The 27,727-nt window shown below is 43.3% G+C and overlaps 1 protein-coding gene across 5 annotated transcripts in view; it reads left to right on the plus strand.

Annotated features, from left to right (window-relative positions):
- The window catches only part of ino80 (INO80 complex ATPase subunit), a 253,031-nt gene that overhangs the window by 119,063 nt on the left and 106,241 nt on the right, over positions 1-27,727 (plus strand). For all 5 annotated transcript variants that reach the window (XM_068039700.1, XM_068039696.1, XM_068039697.1 and 2 more), the window contains exons 21-26: positions 621-754; positions 1,770-1,837; positions 1,921-2,014; positions 4,112-4,277; positions 5,386-5,526; positions 18,611-18,836. In XM_068039700.1, coding sequence (XP_067895801.1) covers positions 621-754; positions 1,770-1,837; positions 1,921-2,014; positions 4,112-4,277; positions 5,386-5,526; positions 18,611-18,836 — 829 coding nt within the window. The remainder of the gene's footprint in view (positions 1-620; positions 755-1,769; positions 1,838-1,920; positions 2,015-4,111; positions 4,278-5,385; positions 5,527-18,610; positions 18,837-27,727) is intronic.

A 27,727-nucleotide genomic window follows, 5' to 3' on the forward strand; every position in this document is an offset into this window, starting at 1 on the left:
TAAGCAATCAGGGACTCAGCATGGGCTAAGGATCAGTGCCTCTACCCAGTCAACGTTCAGGGCCTCGGCACAGGCCAAGGATCAGTGCCTTTGCCCAGTAATCTATCAGGGTTTCTGCACTGACTAGGGTTTGAAGCTTTTATCCAGTAAACCATCAGGACTGAACACAGATTCTGGAATATCCCCTTTATCCTGTAATTCATCAAAGTATCTAGGCCAGGGATTAGGGCGTCCATGCAGTAAACATTCAGAACTCAGCACAGACCAAGAATTGGGGCTTTTACCCAGTAAAACATCAAGGAATCTGAACAGATTGGGGATCAGTGCCTTAACCCAATATTCCATCAAGGAATCAGGGCTTTTACCCAATAATCCATCGGGGAATGAATATAGGCCAGGAATTGGGGGTTTTCCCTCAGTAAACCAACAGGGAATTGGAACAGATTGGGAATCAGTGCCTTTACCCAGTATTCCATCACGGAATAAGTACAACCAAGGATAAGGACCTTTTACAGATGTATCTATGAATTTCTGTAGCAACAATTTGGATAGTCTTGATTGTTATGTGCGTGTGTTCGTTCATGTTTTCTGCCAGTTCAGATCCCTTTTCTCTCTTTCAGGTCTGTAACCATCCAGAACTGTTTGAGCGCCAAGAGACTAAATCACCTTTTCATATGTCTCTGAAACCGTACAATATTCCCAAACTTATTTACAGGGACGGGCAGATCAATCACTTCAATCATTGTCGCAACAGGTTAGCATGAACCAACTCCACAATTATCTTCTCTGTACTTCACGGGAAAAGATTACTTTTAAAGCGAATGCATATTAAACTCTTCTTTCATTAAATGTATAAAAGTTTCCTTTTTTGTCTTTTTAGTAAACTTTCACTGTTGTTGATGCAGGAGTTACTTTATTGCAACATCTAGTGCCACACGAACAATTTATTGCCCCCTCAATACAAAATATTTGGAAATTAGCTAGTGTTAGTGTCAGCCTTATGAATCCAACCCAGATGATGAAAGTCTGCTCTTCACTGGTTGTGAAATGAGTTTGGCAATCTCGCCACAGTTCTGAATAGGCAGGGGCCCCATTAACAAAACTGCCCCCAGTTCTGCATTAATTGATCATGTCAGATTGGCTGATACGGTGATGAAAACCTAACCTTCTGGTGCATTGCAGAGGGAGTAGGGTCTGAAATGAAAAGTGATCCATTTCCCAGCACTAACATTTCAGGCTGCTGGTGACATCATTAGTGCCTCAAGGTCACCGCTGCCTGGACAGCATAAGGGTAACATTTTCCAATTTCTCACAGCAGCCATCCGGCATCCTTCCTGAGTGGCATGCATTGGTTATATCAGTTCTGTGCTCTGTATCCATCCTCGAGCACCTGCAGTGAGATTGTCCAAGATAACTTCACATTGGATCCTTACGGCTGAAAACGGGAGACTCATCTGTCTGGGCTGGATCTGAGGCCGAGGCCCAGCTATGAGAAGCCCACATCTAATCCAGAGTCCTGCCAGTCTTGACTTCTGTGTTTGTGGCTGTGATGGTAGATGTCCTACATTTGCAAAAGTGAGGAGATTGTGAATTTGCCTGTTTGTAGGAAGTGCTGATGGTTGTTTATGTGAGTGCTTGCATCTCTTGCAGATGCAGGTGGGGTTGCTTGGGTTGGCTGCGCAAGGCTGCCAATGCTTTGGGGCTGCTGTTTGCATAGCCTTGCAGTAGGTGATATCTTCATTTTTCATTGATCTCCCTCTTTGATTTAGGTGGTTACGAGTTATTCTGTCCCCCTTCTCCTCAGCCCACATCCACCAGTCTCTCTTCCATAGAAAAGGTAAGAATTTCAATAGGTGTTTTCCAGGTCTTTGTCCAGTTAGTGGGTGCCAGACTTTTAAAGAAATGTTTTTTCTGACCCAGGTAATGATGAAGGAAGCTGCTTTTCTTTCCTGCGATTCATAGATGTGTCACCCTCAGAAATGTCAAATGTGATGCTTCAAGGGATGCTTGCAAGGTGAGTACAGTCGGTGTGCAGGGACTAAAGTTCAGTGGGCAAACCTGCCCCCTTGCGCTATCATGTCTGGTGTTCCAAATTATGAAGAACAGAACGGGATAGTTAGAAGCTGACTCTTCAGTAGTGAAAGAGTAAAGAATGAGGGGCCATAGACAGAAGATTAACTAAAAGATTTAAAACAGAGGGCAGGAGGCTATGGAATTCATTTCCAAGGTTGGTGGTTGCAGCAGAAACTATATTAACATTCAAGATTAGATTGAAAAGGGGATAAATGCATGCAAGAAAGGGGCAGGTAAATGTGATTAGAATTATCTACTCTTGTGAAGAGTAACTGTCATCATAGACTAGTTAGACCAATTGGCCTTTTTCTGTTTTTAAAAAAAAACTACAGTGCATTTCTATGGTACCTTTTAAGTTTTGTCACACGCTTAAGGGAACAGTGTAGTCGTCTTTGGGTGGGTTTTTGTCCAGAAATGCTTCTACTTTTGAATTACATCTTTTCCTCACTGTGGACATAACTCCGCCTCAATCTATTTCTCCACAACCCTTCCTATGAGAACCAAGGAAGCTAGGTGTGCTGATTTCATATCTCAGTTGATGCAGCTCTGAAACTACATGTGGTCCTGGTGTCAGCAATTCTGAAGCCTCTGCTTGGTACCTCTCCAGACTGGGAATCTCTGTGCTGGACTGTGGCTTTGAATTAAGTCTTGTACTTTGTGTCATGCGCAGTAGAACCCAGCACACAGTGCCACCTTACTGCCGTTCCCCCTCTGCTGGGCGAAGATGGAGTGAATACAGATGGGACTCTGCCTCTGGCTCTTGCGCTGAACACTCGGGAGAAGCTCCTTTATGTTTTTATCTAAGGCAAAGCACCTTGTCAGCAGTTAGTGGCTGCTGTGGATGAGATTGGGGACTTGTCATGTGTCCACTTAGAAGGTTAACTATTAGCTGACCAATTAGTACACCGATTATAGTGTCTTAATTTTTAAAAAAAATCTTAATCTGTTGTTAGGATCTGCAGGTGAACTGTCTCAACATAATCTTTATTGGGAAAAACAGTTTCCTATGATTAGAGCATCAGTGAGCAGGTATCAATATAAAATTGAGAGGAGAGAGGTTAACAGAAATGTCTTTATGCAGAGGGTTGTTGGAGCATGGAATACATTGTCACAGAGTGAATGGTCTGTTTCCATACTGAAATTTTTGTATATCAGTGGGTCCACAGTTCAGCACTGATATAACAGTCACTCATAGTACAGGAATTGATGGTGTGCGTGCTGGAGTTGTTAAACTGATCCGCCAACAGGAGTGTGTTTGATCTGAGTGGGGATCTGTGTCATGAGATTCCCGCGTGCAAATAGCACAGTTCCATGTACACTGAAGTATTAATTTCATCCACCCTGGAGGGTACAGCCAAACCCAAGCTTCGAAACAGAAATAGGCTGGTGATGCCACCCCATTGAGGAAATGCACCTGAAATACTGTCCCTTTAAGAGGCGCATGCTGTGGACAGGTGACGACAGATGGAAAAGGCCATTTGGTTCATCAGTATGTCTGAAATACGACACCAAGTCTCAACAGCGACTGGCTCCTGAGACGAGTCATCTCCTGGAAGAGAAGTTGCTGCAATGGGCTGGGAGGTCCCTCCTTAATCTCTCTACTTAATTCTCCTTACTTAAGACCCTCCTTTAAAAGAAATGACCTCTGACCAAGCTTTTAGTCACCCTTCCTAATCTCTCTCTGGCTCAGTATTGATTTGTCTGTTAACACTTCTGTGAAGCACCATGGGACCTTTTCCTACACTGTATAAATGCAATTTGTTGTTTTGGAATCTGTCCTACCGGCCTTGCTGCAGGATTCTTTTGGTATTCATTCTGAGCTCTATTAAAATACTGAGTAATTGCTGTGCCCAGTCCCTGCTGGATTGTAAGCAGACCTTCCCTTCTCTGAAGTGGAAGCTACTGGGCACCCGTTCCAGGAGTTGCCTCTGATATTTGTTGCTGGATGGTGCTGATTGGGCGAATGATTGCGTAACTACAGTAACTCTCATTAAAATATATAACATTCAATACATCTCAGTCTCACTTTTTCCCACAGGTGGTTAGCTCTTTTTTTATCACAGAAAGCTTCCTACAGGCTTCACCATGCACGCAGTTGGAGAGAAAGTGAGGTGAGGAGTCAACACCTGAACAGCACAGATTTGATCATGTGGGTGGATTCCTGCACATCTTTTCCCAACATTCACAGCAGTAGAATTTTCCAGGTGAGAATCAGCATGTGTTTAACAGGAAACAGTGAAACAGAGTGTGCCCGTGTTGTAGAACAGCCCAGCTGTGTCAGAACTACCATGAGATGAGAGGTGGGGTGGGGCTTCAAACTGCTGACCCGAGAGCAATGTTACCAGAGGAAGGAGGGCACAGCCCTGAGTATTAAGCCATTTACTCAGTGTGTGGGAGCAACACCAAAGAAGCTCAGCTCGTTAGCAATTCTTCCCTTTGCAATCACCTTCTAGCTCTGTATTGTCAGCATGCATGTTTCGAATTCACTTGGTAACGTATTCATGGCCACTACTTCCTAATCTAGGAGTGAATGATTTTCAGTTGTTGGGCAGGGTCCTTGCATTTTTGTGAACTGGGGCCATCCAATGAATTTCGGAGTAATCTTGTGAAAGGCAAGCAAGCAGCTGCTATATAGTGTGTCAGGATCCCACTTCTGCGGAACATCAGACTCCACAAAGAAATTTAACATGTATTTTTAAAAAAAGCACTGTGTGAGCTTTGAATTCAAGAGTCTCTTGCAAGTGACCTGTGCACAGCTGGCTGCAGCACTATCTCCAGCCTCGGATCTCAGTGTAGTTCATCCGGGTGACTAAACAACAGTGACATTCATTACAACTTTGAAGTGTTATTTGAGGTGCATGAGACTGATTTCCTTCCTTTGAATGCTTGCAGTTCACTTAGCCAACATTTGCTGGTCTGACATGACAGTTACTGAAGGGCACCTTTTTTTTTTACAACAAAAAGACTTGGTGAATCCTGTAATAATACAATTGGGGCACTTTCCTGCATCAGCTGTGTGATGTGATTAAATTATTTTGCCAGTATTGAATATCTGAATCCTGAAGAGTTCTGACATCCCACAATAGAGTATCTGAGTGAGAGGTCGGACCCTGTGCCCATCTCTCTGACTTTACAAATGGAATACACGGGGGCTGGAAAGGGCCCTACTGTCTATTTCTATCTGGATTGGCCACATTGGTAATGTACTGACTTAGTCTGTAGTTAATCTATTTTGGGTATTGTTATTCTGATCAGTGTTTCTTTGGAGTATTAGCCATGTCTTGTCCATGAACAATCTGTTCTGTTTCACAGGACCTTTGTTTTACTGGCTATTGCAAAGCAGTAACCGGCCATACACAGCACCTTGTCCTTCGACGGAAATCGGCTACCTCATCTATCCACCACAGTCAGCCCACAGAAATGCCAGCCTTCCTCTACAATAGCATACCCAGGGTAAGCATCTAAGCCCATTCACTCTGGCTTTCACTGCCATGGTGACAGTGGGAGCATTGCGTTGGAAGTCATATTTGTTTTGGGAAGTCTGGGAGTCACAGGGTTGGAGCCCCGCACCATCCCCCCTCCCCCCAACCCTTCAGGGAATGGGGGAGTGGGCTGCACATGAGACTTGAGCCTTGCATTCTTGGAGATTGGGTATCAGAGAGTTGGAGGCGTGTCTCAGGAGTGTGGAGCTCTGCCTTCATCAAAGGTATTGGTTTCAGACCCTACCTACTGCGATCCCGCTCTCGCGCCGCTCCCTGACACTCTTCCGCTCTTCCCACATTCTGACACTTTCCCTCGCCCCACTGAATGCCTGAAACACAAAGTGTTCCAGCCCCCACAATAGGATCAGTCATCTTGATGACAAATCACCAGAAAATATATTATACCTTCTGCTCAAATTGCTGTAATAAACACTTCTATTTAAATATTTTGAAATAATTTATTGCACTACAAAGGACCCAATCCAACAGATCAACTACTTTATGGGCTGTCAGATGGACCTGTTGGTTGGTTTGCCAGAGCTGTATTTTCAGGGGCTCCAGATCTATAAATTGATACTGTTGTTTGTTTTCTGGGTTGCTGGAAAGAGTTTGATTATTGTGGGAATTGCTATACCTGTGTAAATAGCCAGCTGTATCATCACTGATAATACCTATCTCACAGCAACCAACCAGTACAGCATACTTTGTGAGTAGGCTGATGGGCATTTTTGAATGTTTTGTTCTTTTGTATGAACTCTTATTCTTTCCTTTTTGCAATGTTTTCCTTAATTGCAGCAGGCTTTTTTATTCGTTCTTGGGATGTGCTGCTGGTGAAAAGGATAGCATTTATTGACCATCCCTAATTACCCTCGAGAAGGTGGTGGTGAGCTGCCGCCTTGAACCACTGCAGTCCTTGTGGCGTAGCTACATCCACAGCACCATTAGGGAGGGAGTTCCAGGATTTTGACCCAGCGACATTGAAGGAATGATATAGTTCCAAGTCAGGGTGGTGTGTGGCTTGGAGGGGAACATGCAGGTGGTGGTGTTCCCATGTGTCTGCTGCCCTTGTCCTTGCAGGTGGTAGAAGTCGTGGGTTGTTGGAGCTGCACCCATTCATGCAATTGGAGAGTATTCCATCACACAATTTGATGTCTCCAGGAGTCAAGTGATATGGTGAGCAGACAGGAAAGTGAAATTGAAGCCGAAGATCAGCCATGATCGTATTGAATGGTGGAGCAGTCTTGATGAGCATATGGTCTGCTCCTGCTCCTGTTTCTTGTGTTCTTGTATTCACACTCCTGACTTGTGCCTTTTAGATAATGGCCAGGCTTTGGTGAGTCAGGAGGTGAGTTACTCACTGCAGAATTCCCAGCCTCTCTCCTGCTCTTGTAGCCAGAGTTCACATAGGAACTTAGGAGCAGGAATAAGCCATTCAGCCCCTAGAGCCTGCCCCGTCATTTAATATGATCATGGCTGATCATCAACTTCAATCCCTTTTTCCCCCACTATCCTCATCCCCTTACGTCATTTGTATTTAGAAATCTGTCAATCTCTGCTTTAAACATACTCAATGAGCTTCCACAGCTCTCTGGGGTAGAGAATTCCAAAGATTCACAACCCTCTGAGTAAAGAAGTTTCTCCTCACCTCGGTTCTGAGTATCTTCCCCCTTATTTTGAAATTGTGTCCCCTGGTTTTAGACTCCCCTACCAGGAGAAACATCTTAGCTGCATCTATCCTGTCTATCCCTGTAAGTATTTTGTAGGTTTCAATGAGATCACCTCTCATTCTTCGAAACTCTAGAGAATACAGGCCCAGTTTCCACAATCTCTATTCATAGGACAGTCCTGCCATCCCGGGGACAAGTCTGGTGAACCTTCGTTGCACTCCGTCTAAGGCAATAATATCCTTCCTAAAGTAAGGGGACCAAAACTACACACTGCACCAGGTGCGTCTAACCAAGTTTCTATACAATTGAAGCATGACTTCACTGCTCCTGTACTCAAATCCTCTTGTGATAAAGGCGGACATACCATTAGCCTTCCGAATTGCTTGCTGCACCTGCATGTTAGCTTTCAGTGACTTATTGACAAGGATACCCAGGTCCCTTTGTACATCTACACTTTCTAATCTCTTACCATTTAACAATTACTCTGTACATCTGTTCCTCCTACCAAAGTGGATAACCTCACATTTTTCCACATTATATTCCATCTGCCACGTTCTTGCCCACTCACTAAGTTTGTCCAAATCCTTTTGAAGCCGCTTTGCATCTTCCTCACAACACACATTCCCATCTAATTTTGTGTCATCTGCGGACTTGGCAATACCATATTTCGTCCCCACGTCCAAATCATTGATATATATTGTGAACAGCTGGAGCCCAAGCACTGATCCCTGTGGTACCCCACTAATCACAGCCTGTCAACGCGAGAATGACCCATTTATTCCTACTCTGTTTTCTGCCTGTTAACCAATCCTTAATCCATGCCAGTATATTACCTCCTATCCCATGAGCTTTAATTTTGCTAACCAACCTCCTGTGGGGTACTTTCTCAGAATCCTTTTGAACATCCAAGTATACCACGTCCACCAACTCCCCTTTATCAATTCTGTTAGATTAGATTAGATTAGAGATACAGCACTGAAACAGGCCCTTTGGCCCACCGAGTCTGCGCCGAACATCAACCACCCATTTATACTAATCCTACACTAATCCCATATTCCTACCAAACATCCCCACCTGTCCCTATATTTCCCTACCACCTACCTATACTAGTGACAATTTATAATGGCCAATTTACCTATCAACCTGCAAGTCTTTTGGCTTGTGGGAGGAAACTGGAAGCACCCGGAGAAAACCCACGCAGACACAGGGAGAACTTGCAAACTCCACACAGGCAGTACCAGGAATCGAACCCGGGTCCCTGGAGCTGTGAGGCTGCGGTGCTAGCCACTGTGCCGCCCTAAACATTAGTTAGTAACATCCTCAAAAACTCCAACAGGTGCATCAAACATGATTTCCCATTCATAAATCCATGTTGACTATGTCCAATCAGATCATTATTATCCAAGTGTCCATTTATCACATCCTTTAGAATAGATTCTCCCAAAGATTTTCCCAACAACTGATGTAAGGCTAACAGGTCTGTAATTCCCTGTTTTCTCTCTCCCTCTCTTCTTAAATAGTGGGGTGATATTTGCGACCTTCCAATCTGCAGGGACCGCTCCAGAATCTATAGAATTTTGGAAAATGATCACCAATGCATCCATTATCTCCATATCTACCTCTTTCAACACTCTGGGATGTAGAGTATCAGGTCCTGGGGACTTAACAACCTTCAGTCCCATTTGTTTCTCCAATACAACCTCCTTACTAATTTATTTCAATTCCTCATTCCCCCTAATCCATTGGATCTCTAATTCTGGGAGATTTCTTATATCTTCCTCAGTGAAGACAGACACAAAGTAATCATTTAGCTTCTTTGCCATTTCTCTCTTCCCCACTATAAATTCTCCTGGCTCTGCCTGTAATGGACCCACATTTGTCTTAGCCAAATGTTTCCTTTTTACGTACCTGTAGAAGCTTTTACAGTCCGTTTTTATATTTTTTGCTAGCTTACATTCTATTCTTTATCAGTTTCTTGGTCCTCCTTTTCTGTATTCTAAAATCCTCCCAATCCTCAGGTTTACTACTATTTCTGGCAACTTTATAGGCCTTAATCTTATACAATCCTTAACTTCCTTTGTTATCCACGGTTGACTGCCTTTACTTTTGGTGTCTTTGTGCCTTGAAGGAATATATAGTTGCTGTAGACTATGTAATATTGCTTTAAAGACTATGTATTGCCTATGTACTGTCATACCTTTAATGTATTTTCCTAATCCACCTCAGCCAATTTGCCCCTCATACCGTCATAATTTCCTTTGTTCAAATTTAACACCCTGACTTCATATTGAACTACCTCACTTTAAAACATAATGTAAAGTTCTATCATATTATGGTCACTCATCCCAAAAGGTTCTTTTGCAACAAGATTATTAAGTAGCCCTTTCTCATTACGTAAAACTAGATCTAAAATAGCCTGTTCTCTAGTCGGTTCCTCAACATACTGCTTTAGAAAACCAACCCTAAAACGCTCCAGAAACTCATCCTCCACAGCATTAGTGCTCATTAGGTTTACCCCGTCTATATGAAGATTGAAGTCATCCATGATTACTGTATTACCCATACCACATGCTTCTACATGGCTGGTCCAGTTAGGTTTCTGGTCAATGGTAACCCATGATGGTAATGCTGTTGAATGTCATGGGGAGGTGGTTAGGTTCTCTCCTGTTGGAGATGGTATTTGCCTGGCACTTGTGTGGCATGATTGTTAATTGCCACTTATCAACCCAAGTCTGAATGTTGTCCAGGTCTTGCTGCATATGGGCACGAACTGCTTCAGTATCTGAGGAGTTGCGCATGGTACTGAACACTGCAATCATCAGCGAACATCCCCACTTCCAACCTTATGATGGAGAGAAGATCATCAGTTGAAGATGGTTGGGTCGAGGACACTACCCTGAGGAACTCTTGCAGCGATGTCCTGAGCTGAGAAGATTAGCCTACAACAAACAGAAGCACTTTCCTTTGCGTTAGTTATGACTCCAAGCAGTGGAGAACTGTCCCCCTGATGCCCATGGATTTCACTTTTGCCAGGGCTCCTTTATGCCGTACTTGATGTCACCCTCATCTCACCCTTGGAATTCAGCTCTTTTGTTGGACCAAGGCTGTAATGAGGTCAGGAGCTGAATGGCAATGGAGGAACCCAAACTGAGCATCAGTAAGTTGTTATTGAGTAAGTGCCACTTGATAGCATTGGTGAGCAAGCCTTCCATCTCTTTGCTGATGATCGAGAGTAGACTGATAGGGCGTTAGTTGGCCAGATTATATTTGTCCTGTTTATTGTGGACAGGAAATACCTGGGTGCTTTTCCACATTGTTGGCTAGATGCTACTGTCAATCTATTTGTAAATCAGTAAGTGTTTATTCGAATTGTCACTTTCCACAGTTTACATTTAGCCTCCATGTGTAATAGCTATCAGAGTGATTTCTGCACTTGTTTTTGGCCTTGCTTACAGTGCTTTTCAGGCAAGATAATCAGAAGCAAAGGTCAGAGAGCAGGTCAGCCCACAGACCACCTCCAAGCAGTCAAGCTGGAAAATGAAGAACATCTCTTAGAAATGCTCCAAAGCATTTGAGAGAATTGTAGACTTTACAGCAAAAGCCTTTTTTTTTTATTTGTTCAAGGGATGTGGGCTTTGCTAGCAGGGCCAGCATTTATTGCCCACCCCTAATTGCCCTTGAGAGACTGAGTGGCTTGCTGGGCCATTTCAGAGGGCATATAAGAGTCAACCACATTGCTGTGGGTCTGGAGTCACATGTCGGCCAGACCAGGTAAGGACAGCAGATTTCTTTCCCTAAAGCACATTAGTGAACCAGATGGGTTTTTACAACAATCGACAATGGTTTCATGGTCACCATTAAACTAGATTTTTAATTCCAGATTTTTATTAATTGAATTCAGATCTCGCCATCTGCCTTGGTGGGATGTGAACCCATGTCCCCAAGGCTTTAGCCTGGGCCTTTGGATTACTAGTCCAGTGAAATTACCACTCTGCCACCATCTCCCCATTGACCCATCGTGCCTGTGATAGTACTGTCTCTCAACTTGGCGTTTTCTACTCTGATTCCACTTGCCTGTCCTGTTGCTGTATCTTTTTAGATCATTCCTTTCAAATATCTAACCAGCAGCATTTTAAATAATGTTATAGTCTCTGCCTCAGATGCTACTCATGGTAAATTCCTGTGTGGAGAAACAATTTCAACATCTTCAGTTGAGTGATAATCCTCAGCTTCTGTCCATCATGTACTATATCACACATTGTATCTGCATTGAACTGCCATCTCTCCTCACTGTGCTAATCTGTCTGACATCCTGCACTTGCCCATGTTCCCTATTAGAAGCATTTTTTAAACTGCCATTGCTCTTTCATCTATGTCCAAACCATTATATGAATACAAAAGTGAAGAGCTCCCAGCTTAGATTCCTGGGACACATCACTGCTGATGCCTCATCAATGTGATAACTTCTATTTAACTCCCACTCTTTGCTGTTTGTTCCTCATCATCTCTCTATCTCTAAGGCAGCAGTCACTTTGAGTCTTTATGTCAAAAGACATTGTCAAAAGTCTTCTAAAAATGCATAAAACAACATCCACTTTGTGGAATCATAGAATGCTACAGCACAGAAGGCGGCTCAGGACATAGCTGCAGGGTGGTACCCTAGGCCCAACCATCTTCAGCTGCTTCATCAATGACTCTTTTCTCCCCCCACCCCCCCCCCCCCCCCCCCCGCCCCCAATCACAAGGTCAGAAGTGGGGATGTTCGCTGATGATTGCACAATATTCAGTTCCATTGACAACTCCTCAGATACTGAACCAGACCCTGTCATTATGCAGCAAAACCTGGACAACATTCAGGCTTGGACTGATGAGTGGCAAGTAACATTCATGCCACGCAGTGGCCATCTCCTCCAAAAAGAGAGAATCTAACCATCTGCCAGTGACATTCGATGGCATTACCATGTCTGAATCCCCCACCATCAGCATCCTGGGGGTTACCATTGACCAGAAACTTAACCAGACAAGCCATATAAATACTGTGGCTGCAAGACCAGGTCAGAAGCTGGAAATTCTGTACGAGTAACTCACCTGACTCTTCAAAGCTGTCCGTCATCTACAAGGCACAAGTCAGGAGTGTGATGGAATACTCTCCACTTGCCTGGATGGGTGCAGCTTCAACAACACTCGAAGTTTGACACCATCCGGTACCCCATCCACCATCTTCAACATTCGTACCCCCTACCACCGGCACACAATGGCAGCTGTATGTACCATCTACAAGTTGCACTGCAGCAACCCTCAAGGCCTCCTTGGACAGCACCTTCGACACCTGCGACCTCTACCACCTAGAAGGACAAGGGCAGCAGATGCATGGGAACACCACCAACTGCAGGTTCCCCTTCAAATCGCACATCATCCTGACCTGGACCTATATCGCCGTTCCTTCACTGTCACTGGACCAAAATCCTGCAACCTGCTTCCTAACGTAATTGTGGGTGTACTTATATCAAGATGGACTGCAGCGGTTCAAGAAGGTGGCTCACCACCACCTTCTCAAGGGTAATTGGGAATGGGCAACAAATGCGGGTTTGCCAACATTTTTCTCATTCCCATGAAAGAATTAAAAAAAAAAAATTCAGGCCTTTGTGTCTGTGTCAGTTCTCCGAAAGCTGATTATCCTCTCAAATTTCAGTTGATATAGTCAAACCAGATCTCCCCTTCTCAAGCCCATGCTGTTTATCCTGTGTTAAGACTAGGTGAGGCAGGGGTTGAGGGCTCCCCTCTCAGCCTTTGCCTGGTTTGGTCATAACAGGGTTTAATTTTTAAAACCTCATGTTATTCACTTAGTGAATCCTTGTTCACCGCTCTCTAATTGTAATGGCGAAGAAATCAACCGGACAAGGTTTCTTGGATTTAAACAAGAAAGGTGTAAGTTTATTAACCGTAAAACTCTAATTCAGTTAAAACTACTAGAAATACGTGACACGACCACGCTAGCATGCATACGCGATAAACACACACACAAATAGAGACCGAGGAGGAGAAAAAAGGGGAAAAGTTTAAAGTAATAGCTGGCGTTCAGTTACTGGCTTTGGGGTTTGATGTAAAGTCTTTTCTTGCAGTTCTCGTTGGGGCCCAGTGCACACTTTCAAATTTGTTTAGCTGCAGGAGTCTCTCTTGAGGTTTGAGTGGCTTCTGTGGATCCCTGGAATGTTCTGAGAGAGGGAGACAGAGAGAAACCTTCCTTCTCTGTTGTCTTCAAATTGCAGTCTCTTTCCCAACTGTTATGTGAGCACAATTCAAAACTCCAAGTTGGCCAGCAGGTTAGTCATGTGATTAACCCCTTATTTGGAACAACCACTCCTGTGGTTTGTGGATTTCAAAGCTCTTGGGGGAGTGCTGTCTTACACAGACAAGATGTGGATCACTGTTGCCCAGATCAATCTCTGTTAATTAAATCAGTGAGCAATTCCCATTGTCTCTTTTTTCCAACTGTCTTTTAGAATGCCAAACGAACAGTCATGTTTCCAGCCACTGTCCTTTTAAACCAAGCTATTTTTTCAGTCCAGTAACAGGTTAAAATTAATGTTCCATATGACGAAATTAATATCTCTCATTTTGGAAGGTATGGTTTTCATGACACCTGATTAGTCCATACTTCTCTGCATTGCCCAATTTCATCAATATTCTGGACTCGAGAATTACTTAACATGTAATCAGCAATTAGTTTTACTCGGGTAAGATTAACTGGTCCATAATTCGCTGGTTTAACCCCTTCCCCTTCAGTCGGAGTGAAACATTTTTCCCCTCGTGTTCATTGGCATCATTCCCATTTCCAAAGGTAATTAAAGATGCTGGGCAATGTCCCTACTCTGTCTCTCTTAATTGCTCTCAGTGTTCTGAGATAGTGAATATGTTGCTTTCTGTCCAGTGAACTTATTAATACAGTTGTCCGGGAGGGGGCAGTTCGACATTAGTGGCTTATTGTCCAGGAAGGGGAGCAATTTGACATTAGTAGTTTATTGCCCGGGATGCGGAGCAATCCAGCATTAGTGGCTTATTGTCCGGGAGGGGGCAGATCGGTATTAGTGGCTTACTGTCCAGGAGGAGCTACACTGCCAACTATCAGATTAGAGGGCAAAAATTGTATGGACCTTTGAGTAAATAACTTAAATTGCATGACTTGGTGAATTGGTGCAACATCCCAGTCCATGAACTCTAGTCGCCTTACTATCAAGAAACCCAACAGCCTGTGCTATTGCAAGTGCCGATTCTCTGCAGTGCTGTCCTCAGAGATCATTAACCCAGTTCTAGACAGTTCGCTAATAACTACTGTTATTGTATGGAATGAGAAAAACCTATAAAGTAGATTAGGATCTTGCTTAGTTTACAGGCAGCAATCAAGTCCAGGTGCTATCAACTCCAGCATCTGCGAAGAGAAAGGGAGCAAGAGGGCAGGCTTTGGTGGTGATAATGGAAGCTGGCAGCCCTTCAGTGTTTGCATTTCCTGTCCATCATGTTAAATATTTGCTGCATGCATATGGGCTGTGTTTGCTCAGCAGTTTGTTCTTTGGCAGGATTAGCTAAGAAGGGCCCAGCCATCCATCTGCAGTAATGTGATAAACCAGAACTTGAAGCTGGGCCAGGAAAGGACTGCTTCAAGCTTGATGAAGCACAATAAGCATTTCATTCAAAAGAACTGCAGCTCAGAGCACAAACCTGTGGTGATTGGGTTCAGCCTTCAAATACTGTAAGCTGAAGTTTCATAGCGGGGTTCTGAATAGAGAATATAAATTGCAGCTGGGGTATGGGCATGTGGAGATAGAGCCCCTCTGGTAGTTTGAATCTTCACCAACTTCAGGATGAAGTGCTAGTAAGGTTTGTGGATTTCAATCCTCATTGTGCTGAGGGCCCCTGCAAATACTAGCTTATTGCCAAGCACTCTGTCTTAACTGCCCAAAATCTAACTGCAACTGTTGCGCAAAATGCTTTTAATTAGCATATACCAGACATAACTTTCTAGGAAGTCAGCAAATATAGAAATCTGATGACAAGTGGACAGTAATCTGTTGGCCTCATGGAGTCTGTGGAATGCAGTGTTTCCAGCTTGAAAACTTATCGTTATGTCACAAGATGGAATCAAATTCGCTGAAAATATTTAAATTGTGTTCCAAGCTGTGGAGATTTGATGTGGAGGACAATTACCTTTGCAAGGAGGCATTTTTAGCTATTTTCCAGTTAGATAGTGGCTGTTTATGATCAGGTTGCTAGTAGCCTTCCTGTATTACTGTCGTGCATTCCTTAAACAGCTGAATGTGTGAGTAAGGAGAAGGAAATACTTGTTCACAACTTCACAATGTTAAAGGCAGCATCTCAGGGTAATGAGGCTGTTTTTAAAAAAAGAGCTAATGGAATGTTAGGTTTTATCACGAACTATAAATTATACAAACCAAGAAGTAGTGATGAGCCTATAAACAAATATTAATAAGATATGAGTATTGTGTGCAATATTGGACTCCACTTTATCGGGAGAATACTGAGGCTTTAGAAACGGTAGCATACAGATTCACTAGGATTCTGCCTGGTATGAGAAAATACAAATATGAAGAGACTTCAAAAGTTGGGTCATTTTTTTGTTACAATGATAGATTATGGGGGGGTGCGATATGATAGAAGTGTTTAAAATTATGAAAGGATGGGACAGAGTAAATAGAAACAGTAGTTAAAAGGTTAAGCATGAGGGATCATAGATAGAATGTTAAATCCAAGAGATTTAGAACAAAAGGTGGAAGAAACCTCTTGAGAGAGTTGTGAGGCTGTGGAATTCACTTCCAGACTTCATGTTTGAAGTAGAGACTGTCAACTGTCACAAATAGATTGGATAGATAAATAAAGAACATGATTAAATGGATCTGAGATAGGGCAAGTAAATGTGGTTAGAATTGTTCCTTCACATGTGGAGGGTTAAAGCTGACATGGATTATTTGGGTTGAATAGCCTCTTTCAATGTTGCAATTTCTGTATGTATAGTTTATTCATGTAAAAGTGCTGCATGCAGTGAATTAGATTTCAAAATGCAGTTGGTAGTCCCACCCTTGGTTTACCATCTCATTTAAAAGGATCAGATCACGGACAGTGTAGCACCCCCTCTGTACAGCAATTTTAGTCTCAACTATGTGCTCAAGTCCTGGAGTGAGCTTGAACCCACAACTTGGATTCAAAGCTGGGAGTCCCACCAACTAAGCCAAGCTGAAACCTCTAAATGGGTCTAAGTTAGATTGCTGCAGCCAACACTCCTTCCACAGAGCTAACTGGCTGCTTTGTATTTTGGTTGGTGGCACTCATTACATTTGATTTAGTTCCCCCATTTCTCTCCCAAAGGTGCTGACGCTTGCTTGGGTGCAGTTCCACAGATGCTGTCATGCTAAGACCTTTCGCCCCATTGACCATTATTCATGTTTAAACCTGGGACTGGGACTTGTGGCAAGCTAGTCAACCATGGGAGTATAATGTCCAAGCCTAACTCTCCCCCGGCTCTGCATCCACAGAATGTTGAGTTGTCAAATATGTTTTTACCAGAGTGGAATTACTCACACGAGGCTGTGAACCTTCACTCCCACTTGCCATACCTGTGAAAGGGCTTCCATTCCTGTTGCAATGTCCAGTGTTTGTTCTCTGCCCCATAGGAGAGCGGATACCAATTTTATGGCTCCTATGATACACCACATTATGGAATCTTTCTCTTGTTGTCCAGCAGGGCTGCACTTGGATTCTAGGAATACTGCACTTGGGCAGATAGCTTACTGTGACATGACAGAGCTCCACTTCTAAGCAGAACATTGCATTTAGATCCCAGTCTTGGTTTCTGTTGACAGTCAGTACCACATTTGCTGCTTTCAGGGTGGCAGTCAGGAATGCAACTTAGTAGCATATTCTAGGTTACATACAAGCAGCTGCAGTGTAACCAGAGCAAATTTAGCAAGGTGTACCCAAAAGAATAAATAAGTTCTGGTTTAAGCCCGACCACCTGGGAGATGAGGGAGTTCGAGTTCCCTTTTTGCACCTCAACGTATTCAAGTGATGGGAAAACGATGGATACTGACAGTCTGAGCTGCCCTACCCTTACAATCGATGTAAAATTACACAAACTGTGCATTGTGTTTATTATTACATGTAGTGTAATCAACAGTAACTGCAGTATACTGATGAAATTATGTGTATTGAGATGGACATTCTCTCTCCATCATATTGATGCGTATGGTGGGAGTGACTCTTAACTGTGCAGCGTATTAATGTGTGTTGTGAGAGTGACTCTAATTGTGCAGCGTGTTGATCTATATCCTGAGAATAAGACTAACTGCAGCATGTTGATGCATGTCCTGAGAATGACACTAAATCTGCAGCGTAGTGGTGCGTATGGTGAGAGTGACTGCAGTGTATTGAAGCGTGTCATAAGAGTGACATTAATTGTGTAGCATGTTGATACGCGTGGTGAGCGTGATTCCTAACTATGCAGTGTATTGATGCGTGTCATGAGAGTGACACGAATTGTGCTACGTATTGGTGTGTGTATTGAGAGTGACACTTAGTGTTCTGTATATTGATGTTACTGGCCTAGATTTTGTGGTTAAAAAGTAACAGTGAGGTTATCGGGCAGCCATTTCTGGTGAACGCATACGTGTAGTTAAAGATGGAAATGATTATGTTGCTGTCCAAGTTGCCCTGCTTCTCTAGAAGAATCGTTATGAGTACCTCGCTGAGAAGTTCAGCATTAACACACCTGGAATGCGTGAATTTGCTGCACGTGCCCACTAGATACTCATTAAACATGCCAGAAAAAGTTATGCTTTGTCAATTCGAGTGTGAGTACATGTTTAACTGTGTGGTAAGCCTTAAATACTGCCAAGCAACCTCACTGACCCTGAACATTAACTTTTACAAATGTCGAGTCTCAATTTATTTTGGAGATTTTAAAGACATTTTTTTAACTTTGTCTCTATCTCTCCCAATCCTATCTTTTTTTTTCTCCTCTCTCTTTCACTTTCTGGACATGATTTGGCACTGAATCAGATATCTACTTTACATTTCCTGGTTTAGACTCGGCATGTCTCAGTAAGGATTCTTCAATCTGATTGGTTAAGGAGACAGGTAGTTGCTTGCCCTGTTCACACAGATTCCAGATCCCCCAAAATAGTTTTCTAATTCCCATAAGTTCCTACAAAAGTCCAGAGTGTCATTTGTGATGACCAGCTAGCACCATTTGTTCACCACTGACTGCAAAATTCAGGCCACTGAATTTGTGTTGTGCGATTGACAGTAACTGTGCAGTGTATTGATGTGAATTTTTTCCTTGGTTAACACGAATCCTCTGCCCCATGTGTATCTTAGGTGACTGCTGTTCCATGGGACATCTACTGCTGTGATCGAAGTGCAGAGTATGAACGACGATTGATGAGGGAAGGGGGTCATCTCATCGCCAAGCAGTGCCTCCTATACGGAACCCCAGAGCTAGCTCTTCATTGGAGAAATCAGCTATCCTTCTTCTTCCTTGAAAGTCCTGGCGGTTTGTTAGCTGTTCAGTCCAGACATGGCTGGTCCTTCATTAGGATACCTGGTACGTCGATGGGAATTTCCCTCCTGATTCTATTTTATTATATAAATGTGTCAGAGATGCACGCACCTATGTTAAGAGCTCATTCATCAAATGTAGCAATCTGGGACCCCGATGGAGTCCTACATTTCTAACGCGAATAGTTTTAGCTGCTATGTTTGGGGAACTTTGGGCGGAGTGACGCCGTGGTTAGCACCGCAACCTCACAGCTCCAGCGACCTGGGTTCAGTTCTGGGTACTGCCTGTGAGGAGTTTGCAAGTTCTCCCTGTGTCCGCGTGGGTTTCCACCGGGTGCTCCGGTTTCCTCCCACGGCCAAAGACTTGCAGGTTGATAGGTAAATTGGCCATTGTAAATTGCCCCTAGTGTAGGTAAGTGGTAGGAGAATGGTGGGGATGTGGTAGGGAATATGGGATTAATGTAGGATTAGTATAAATGGGTGGTTGTTGGTCAGCACAGACTTGGTGGGCTGAAGGGCCTGTTTCAGTGCTGTATCTCTAAATAAAATAATAAAATAAACTTTCATGAAATTGAGATGCAGTTTGTGTGTTGGATTCCAGGCATCTGTAGATCACTTCCTACCCCTTCAACTCTCAGGCTAAAGGTTATCAACTGTGTTTGTTCCCACTGGAGTGCGATTGCCTCATTTATTCTATAGGGATTAGGCAATAACCAGCAAATTGTGCAAGTGAAAATCGGATGGGCCCCTCCCAGTGTTGGGAAACATCTGTATAGACTGCCAATGGCCTGTGCACCCATCCACAAAATCACAGACATGACACTAAGGTCCTGTAAAGTCAGCTGTCTATATTTTTCACTCAACGCAAGCTCGGGGAACAGCACCTCATCTTCCGATTAGGCGCTCTACAGCCTTCTGGACTCGACATTGAGTTCAGCAATTTCAGAGCATGACTGCCTTTTTGAATTTAATTTAATATTTTCACCATGTGCTTGTATTAAACTCGCTTTTCATGGTTTTGCTTTTGGACAGAGCTGTTCATTTTTCTGCCATTAACACTCTCTCTGGACTCGTGCTTTGTCTTTTCCTATAACTATTGCCACTCCCTTTGCTTCTGTTCTATGACATCTTTGTCATTTAATCTCTCCTGCCTGATCTCACTCCTTCCCTTTTGTTCTTCTCCCCACCCCTTTCACTTGCCCAAAGCCGATTACATTTCTAACATTTGCCAGTTCTGATGAAGGATCACAGACCTGGAGCATTAACTGTTTCTCTCTCCACAGATGCTGCCAGACCTGCTGAGTATTTCCAAAACTTTGTTTTTATTTCAGATTTCCAGCATCTGCAGTATTTTGCTTTTATATTTTTCACTGGTACTTTCATTAGGAAGCGCCTGCTGGAGGAAAGTTTGGGCCTCCAACAACAAGTGTACTGTGATACCACAGTGCTTCCTTGATGAGTGCTCTTATACTGGAGAGGCCTGTACTCAAAGGGTGCTTTAGTGTCCAAAATCTGAGGGTTTTGGAGGGGGAAGATGATGAAGGGTCAGTACTGTGCCTACTTGCTGTCAAATATCCTGCAGATTGATCACAGTGCAATGTAGCTACTGTCTGGGATATCCTACAGAATGATCACGGTGCAATATATGTACTATTAGGGATATCATAGAATCATAAAACGGTTCCAGTACGGAAGGAGATCTGTCAAGCCTGTGTCAGTTCTCTACAAGAGAAGTTTAGATAATCCCACTCCCCAGCCTTTCACCATAGCCCTGCAGATTTCTTCCATTTAGCTATTTGTCTAATTCCCTTTTGAAAGTCACGATTGAGACTGCCTCCACCACATTTTCAGGCAATACATTTTGTATCCTAATCACTTGCTGCACTAAAATATTTTTCTCGTCATCTTTGCTTCTTTTGCTAATCACCTTAAATCTGTCTCCTCTAGTTCTCTGCCCTTGCGCCAATGGCAACAGTTTCTCCCTATTTCCACTCTCATGATTTAGCACACCTCTACCAAATCTCCTCTCAACCTTCTCTTATTAGGAGAAGAACCCCAGCTTCTACAGTCTGTCCACATAACTGCCGTCCCGAAACCCTGGAACCATTCTCACTCTCCAACCAGTATTCAGTTCTGAATAGTCAGGAAAGTGATGGTTCATCTGGGGAGCGCAGCTAGAGCCAAGGCCATGGTACCATAGGTGGCTCAGCTGTACAGGGGTTACAAGGAAGAATGATAGTCAGGGGAACAGACAGACATTTTTGTGGCCACAGACGTGAATCCAGGATTGTGTATTGCCTCCCTGGTGCCAGGGTCAAGGATGTCACCAAACGGCTGCACAGCACCCTGAGTGGGGAGGGTGAACAGCCAGTAGTCGTGGCCCACACTGGTACAAATGACATTGGGAGGAAGGGGGATGTGGTCCTGCAGAAAGGGTTTAGTGAGTTGGGCAAGAAATTAGCAAGCAGTGCTAAATTCTGGAAAGCTGCTTATGGAAGGATAATGCTGGAGCCTATCTTTACCCAGTTTCACATTTATTGTACAGAGTAAAAGGATTACAAACATGTAGCTCCTCACTCAAAGCCCTCTACCAGTCTCAGTAAGTGTCTGCTTATAAGTGCTCAAGTGAGACCCCAATTAACACCCTCCACCTGTATATAATCAAACAATTGATACACAATTAACAGATCAACAACCAGGACCTCAAAAGTGGTCATCTCCGGATTATTCCCAGTACCACAAGCAAGTGAGGATAGAAATAGGAGGATAGTGTAGATGAATGTGTGGCTGGAAAAATGGTGCAGGAGGAGAGCTTTCGATTCCTGGGGCACTGGGACCAGTTCTGGAGAAAGTGGGACCTGTACAGGCTGATGGGTTGACCCTGAAAAGAGTTGGTACAAATTTCTTTGTGGGGCGATTTGCTCGAGCTATTGGGGAGGGTTTAAACTAACTTGGCAGTGGTGTGGGAGCCAGGAGATAATACGTGAGGAACACTAAGGTGCACAGAGAGTTTGAAGTGACAGCACTAGAGTAGGAAATCGCAAAGCATTAGGTGGGGTCAGAGTGACAGTGTTAGAGTACTAGTGAAGGGAGTAGTTCTATATTAGATGGGAGTGGACTGAGAAGGACTATGAGAACTGCAAAGACAGGATTACAATGCATGTGTGTAAACGCACAAATTTGGTGAATAAGGTTGGTGGGCTACAAGCACAAATAGCAGTATGGGAATGTGATGTAGTGGCAATCACGGAAATGTGGCTTAAAAATGACTAGGACTGGCGCTGAATATACAAAGATATAAAGTGTTCAAAAGAGATAGAGAAGAAAAAAAGGAAGTGGGGTGGCAGTCCTGAAGGAGGGCACTGTAGTGTTAGAAAGGAAAGATGTCCTTGAAGAGGCAAGGGCAGAATCCATTTGGTTAGAGTTGAGAAGCAAAAAAGGGTATGATCATAGTATTGGGGGTATTCTATAGGTTTCCAAATAGTGAGAGAGGAGCAACTCTGCAGGGAAATCACAGAGCGGTGCAAGAACCATAAGAGTGGTATATTGGGTGACTTTAATTGCCCAAATATTGATTGTGATAATTTTAGAGTAAAGGGTAAGGCGGGGGAGGAATTTTTACAATGTGTTCAGGAGAACTTCCTTGATCAGTATGTTATCAGTCCAACTAGAAAAGAGGCATTGCTGGATCTGGTGCTAGGAAATGAGGTGGCCCAAGTGTCTGTGGGGGAGTGAGAGGCAGTGATCATATCATAAGGTTTAGACTGGTCATACAGAAAAGCAAGGAACAAAATAAGGTAGAATATCGAGACTGGAAGAGGGCTAATTTCAACGCATTGAGAAGGGATCTAGCCAGGGTGGAATGGAACCAAAGACTGGCAGGAAGAGCTGTATCAGAACAATGGGTTATCTTTAAGGAAGAGGTGCTTCAGGTGCAGTCTAGGAACATTCCAACAAGGGTGAAAGGTAGGAGAACCAAGAACAGGGCTCCTTGGTTGACAAGGGAGATAGAGAAGATGATGAAAGAAAAAAAAGAGGGTGTATGATGCATGTCAGGTGAATTCATCAAGTGAGAATCAGGCCTTATAGAATAGGTTGAGAGGGGAGGTGAAGAGGAAAATAAGACTGGCGAAGAGAGAATATGAAAATAGAATGGCAGTCAACATAAAGTAGGAATCCAAAAATCTTCTACCGGCATGTAAATAGTAAGTGAGTAATAAGAGGAGGAGTGGTGCCTATTAGGGACAGAGAGTGTAATATATGCTTAGAGGCACTGGGCAAGGCTAATATACTTAGTGAGAATTTTGTATCAGTGTTCACTAAGGAAATGGAGGCTGAGAAAGTATCGGCAGAGGCAATAGATAGGATAAACATTGAGGGGGGAAGGTACTAAAAAGGTTGGCTATGCTTAGGGTAGATAAGACACTTGGTCCGGATGGTTTGTACCCAGGTTGCTAAAGGAAGTGGGGATGGAGATAGCATAAGGGCTTGCCATAATCTTTCAATCTTTCCTGGATAGTGCGGGGGGGGGGGGGGGGGGGGGGGGGGGGCCAGAGGGTTGGTAAGTGGCAAATATGACACCTTTATTCAAGAAAGGGTGTAAGGACAGCCTGAGCAACTACAGACCAGTTAGATCATCATTTATGGTGGGTAAGGTTTTAGGAACTATAATCAAGGAAAATATCAATGGCCATTTAGAGAGATTTGAGTTAATTAAAGGCAGATCATGCTTGACAAATGTAATTGAATTTTTTGATGAAGTAACAGAGATGGTTGATGAAGGGAATGTGGTGGATGTTTATATGGATTTTAAGAAAGCATTTGATAAGATACCACATAAAAGACTGATGAAGAAAATTGAAGCTCATAGAATAGGAGGGTGAGTCTCCAATTGGATAAAAAATTGGTTTAAGAACAGAAAACAGTGAGTCAAAGTAATTGGTTGCTTTTCAGACTAGAGGATGGTCGACATGGTGTTATCCAAGGATCAGTGCTGGGACCACTGCTTTTTTTTGCTATATATTGTTACAACCAACCGCTCTAGTCAAAGCCCCCAATTAAAACATACGATTCTGATTGTGGTGGGAGAAACGCACTGTTAATTCAATCCCGTCCCTCCACAGATCACCTAACATATCATTTTTAAACTTTGCGAATTAAAGAAAGACCCAGCCAAATTGTACCATCTATTAACCCCCGAATGAGGCGAACCAAACCAGGTGTCTTTAAATCGACAAATTAACTGTTTAATTAGAAAAGCTAAATTCTTAAGCACTACAAAGATATAAACAACATTTAAAATAGAAAAAATTAGACTCCTTGCAAATTTACGTTCCTGTCGGATGTGGAACAGTCCAAGGTTGCTTGAAGTCCTCACAGCTTGCCGATGGGGAAAAAGGTTCTTCAACAGTAGAACAGTCTGTAGTCTAATCCAGAAGTCGAAATTGTTGCTTTCCTCCTCTAGCGATGAATTTCTGCAATTGACAACTTGCAAACATTTTTTAATGAATCAATTTGGCTTTTGAATATTTGAGGGATGAAAGATTCTCAGTCTAACTTCCCTTCCTTCAGTTTAAATTATCAGAGATCTCTATTTTTGTCTTGATTTTTTTTAGAATTTTGAGAAAGAATAATAAATAAACAGACTAAATTCTCTTCCTTCAGTTTAAATGGTCTGAGAGTCCCCCTTTCAGGTGCTAACACACAGCTGTCTGTCTGTCTTCTGTTAGAACAGGCTGTTTTTCACTATAAGCCAGATCAAAATTAAATTGTAACAAATGTATCTCTCAATGCTCCGTCCAAGTGGCTGTGTGCAAGGCAACGAGAATACACCCTTTGATTCGCAGTCTCCGAATGGCTGTATCCCGGGGCAACGTAAATGCATTCTTTGACTCAGCTTCTGGAGCCTGCTGCCTTAAAGCAGTACGGCTCTTTTTCCAGCCTTAAAGGCACACTACATGCTTCCCAAAAAAGAAACTACAGGATCATAAGAATATAACTGACTTGGATCTTGGAATACAGAATAGATCTCAAAATTTGCTGACAACACCAAACTTAGAGGTGCGGCAAACAGTGAAGATAAGATTTGTTCAGGGAAGATCTTGTTTGACCAACTTAATAGAATCTTTTGAAGATGTAACAAAGAAGATAGATGAGAGTAGTGCAGTTGATGTGGTCCACATGGATTTTAGCAAGGCTTTTGACAAGGTCCCACATGGCAGACTAGTTAAAAAAAATAAAATAAAATCCCATGGGATCCAGAGAAATACAACAAGGTGGATACAAAATTGACCGTGTGGTAGATAGCGAGGAGGATAGCTGTAAGCTGCAGGAAGATATTGATGGTCTGGTCAGATGGGCAGAAAAGTGGCAAATGGAATTAAACTTGGAGAAGTGTGAGGTAATGCATTTGGGGAGGTCAAACAAGGCAAAGGAATACACGATTAATGGGAAAATACTGAGAAGTGTAGAGGAAGTGAGGGACCTTGGAGTGCATATCCACAGATCCCTGAAGGTAGCAGGACAGGTCGATAAGGTGGTTAAGAAGGCATATGGAATCCTTTCCTTTATTAGCTGAGGTATAGAATACAAGAGCAGGGAGGTTATGCTGGAACTGTATAACTCATTGGTTAGGCCACAACATGAGTACTGTTTGCAGTTCTGGTCACCTCATTACAGAAAGGATGTAATTGCACCAGAGAGGGTACAGAGGAGATTTACAAGGATGTTGCCAGGGCTGGAAAGATGCAGCTATGAGGAAAGATTGGATAGGCTGGGGTTGTTCTCCTTGGAACAGAGAAGGCTGAGGGGAGATCTGATTGAAACGTACAAAATTCTGAGGGGCCTGGATCGAGTGGAGGTGAAGGGTCTATTCACCTTAGCAGAGAGGTCAGTGACGAGGGGGCATAGATTTCAAGTGATTGGTAGAAAAATTAGAGGGGAGATGAGGAAAAACTTTTTCACCCAGAGGGTGGTGATGGTCTGGAATTAACTGCCTGAAAGGGTAGTTGAGGCAAAGATCCTCAACTCATTCAAAAATAGTCTGGATATGCACCTCAAGTACCATAAGCTGCAGGGCTACGGACTGAATGCTGGAAGGTTGGGTTAGAATAGGTGGATCATTTTTCAACTGGCATAGATGCGATGGTCCAAGTGGCCTCTTCCTGTGCCTTAAACTTTCTATGATTTCTATGATATGAGCCGCATGCAACAGGACATAGGCTCGCAGAATGGGCAGAGAGGTGGCAGATGGATTTGAATTTGGCGAATGTGACGTGATGCATTTTGCAGAATGAATAGGGAGAAGCAATATAAACTAAATGACACAGTTCTAAAGAGTGTGCAGGAACAGAGGGACCTGCGAGTGCTTGTACATAGATCTTTGAAGGTGGCAGGGCATATTGAGAGAGTGTTTAGTAAAGCATATGGGATCTTGGGCTTCATAAATAGAGGCACTGAGTACAAAAGCAGAGAAGCTAAGCTGAACCTTTATTAATATCTGGTTCGGTCTCAACTGGAGTATTGCGTCCAGATCTGGTCGTCACACTTCAGGAAGGATATAAGGATCCTCGAATGGGTGCAGAGATTTACCAGAATGGTTCCAGGGGTGGGGCTTTTGGTTACAAGATTAGGTTGGAAAAGCTGGGTTTGTTCTCCTTAGGACAAAGAAGATTGGGGGGAGATTTAATAGAGGTGTACAGGATCATGACCAGCTTAGATAAGGTGGACAAAGCTGTTCCCATTAACAAATGGTACAAGGACTCAGGAACACAGATTGAAAGTTTTGGACAAAGGATGCAGGGGGAAGAATGAGGAAGCACTTTTTTTACACAGTGGGTGGTAATGACCTGGAATTCGCTGCCCACAAGGGTGGTGGAAGAGAAGACAATCAATGTCTTCAAAAGGCAGTTGGATGACCAGCTGAGGGAAAGAGTTGCAGGGCTATGGGGATCAAGCTGGGGAGTGGGACTGAATGCACAGTTCCGTGGAGAGCTGGCATGTGCTTGATGGGCTGAATGGCCTCCTGTGCCATAAATTACTCTAAAAGCAGAATATTTTTTAAAAGGTGTGAAAGTCATAAGTGTTGATGTTCAGAAAGACTTGCATGTGCTTGTACAAGGAACGTGGAAAGTTAGCATGCAGGTACAGAGAACAATTAGGGAGACAAATAGTATGTTGGCCTTAATTGCTAGGGGATTCGAGTACATGAATAGAGAAGTCTTGGTACAATTGTACAGGGTTTTGGTGAGACCACATCTGGAGTACTGTGTGCAGTTTTGGTCTCCACATTTAAGAAAGGATATACTTGTGTTGGAGGTGGCACAGCGAAGGTTCACTAAGTTGGTCCCTGGGATGAGGGTGTTGTACGATGTTGAGAGGCTGAGTAAATGGGGCCTATGCTCTCTGGAGTTTAGAAGAATGAGAGGTGACCTCATTGAAACATACAAGATTAGGGTTATTTTCACAGGTCAGTGAATCTAAGGAACGGGGGCGCAGTCTCTGGATAAGGGGCTGATCATTTAGGACTGAGATGAAGAGAAATTACTTCACTCAGAGGGTTGTGAATCTTTGGAATTCTCTATCCTAGAGGGTTGTGGATGCCCCATCGTTGAAGGCTGGGATAGACAGATTTTTGGTGTCTTGGAATCGAGGGATATGGGGAGTGGGCAGGAAAGATCAGCAACGATTGTGTTGAATAGGGGAGCAATCTCAGTTGTCCATATGGTCTACTTCTGCTCCTATTTCTTTCTTGTATCTACCTCTTCCATCATCCAGGGAGCACTGGCTTTGGTTGTCCTACCTTCCCCCCTCATGGGAATGTACCTCGACCATACCAGAATCATCTCTTTCAAGGCAGCCCATTGTTTGTTTATAGTTTTATCTGCCAATCTTTGATTTCAGTTTACCAGGGACAGATCTATTCTCAACTCACTGAAA

This window comes from Heterodontus francisci, chromosome 9 (genome assembly GCF_036365525.1).
Source record: "Heterodontus francisci isolate sHetFra1 chromosome 9, sHetFra1.hap1, whole genome shotgun sequence".
Taxonomy (NCBI): domain Eukaryota; kingdom Metazoa; phylum Chordata; class Chondrichthyes; order Heterodontiformes; family Heterodontidae; genus Heterodontus; species Heterodontus francisci.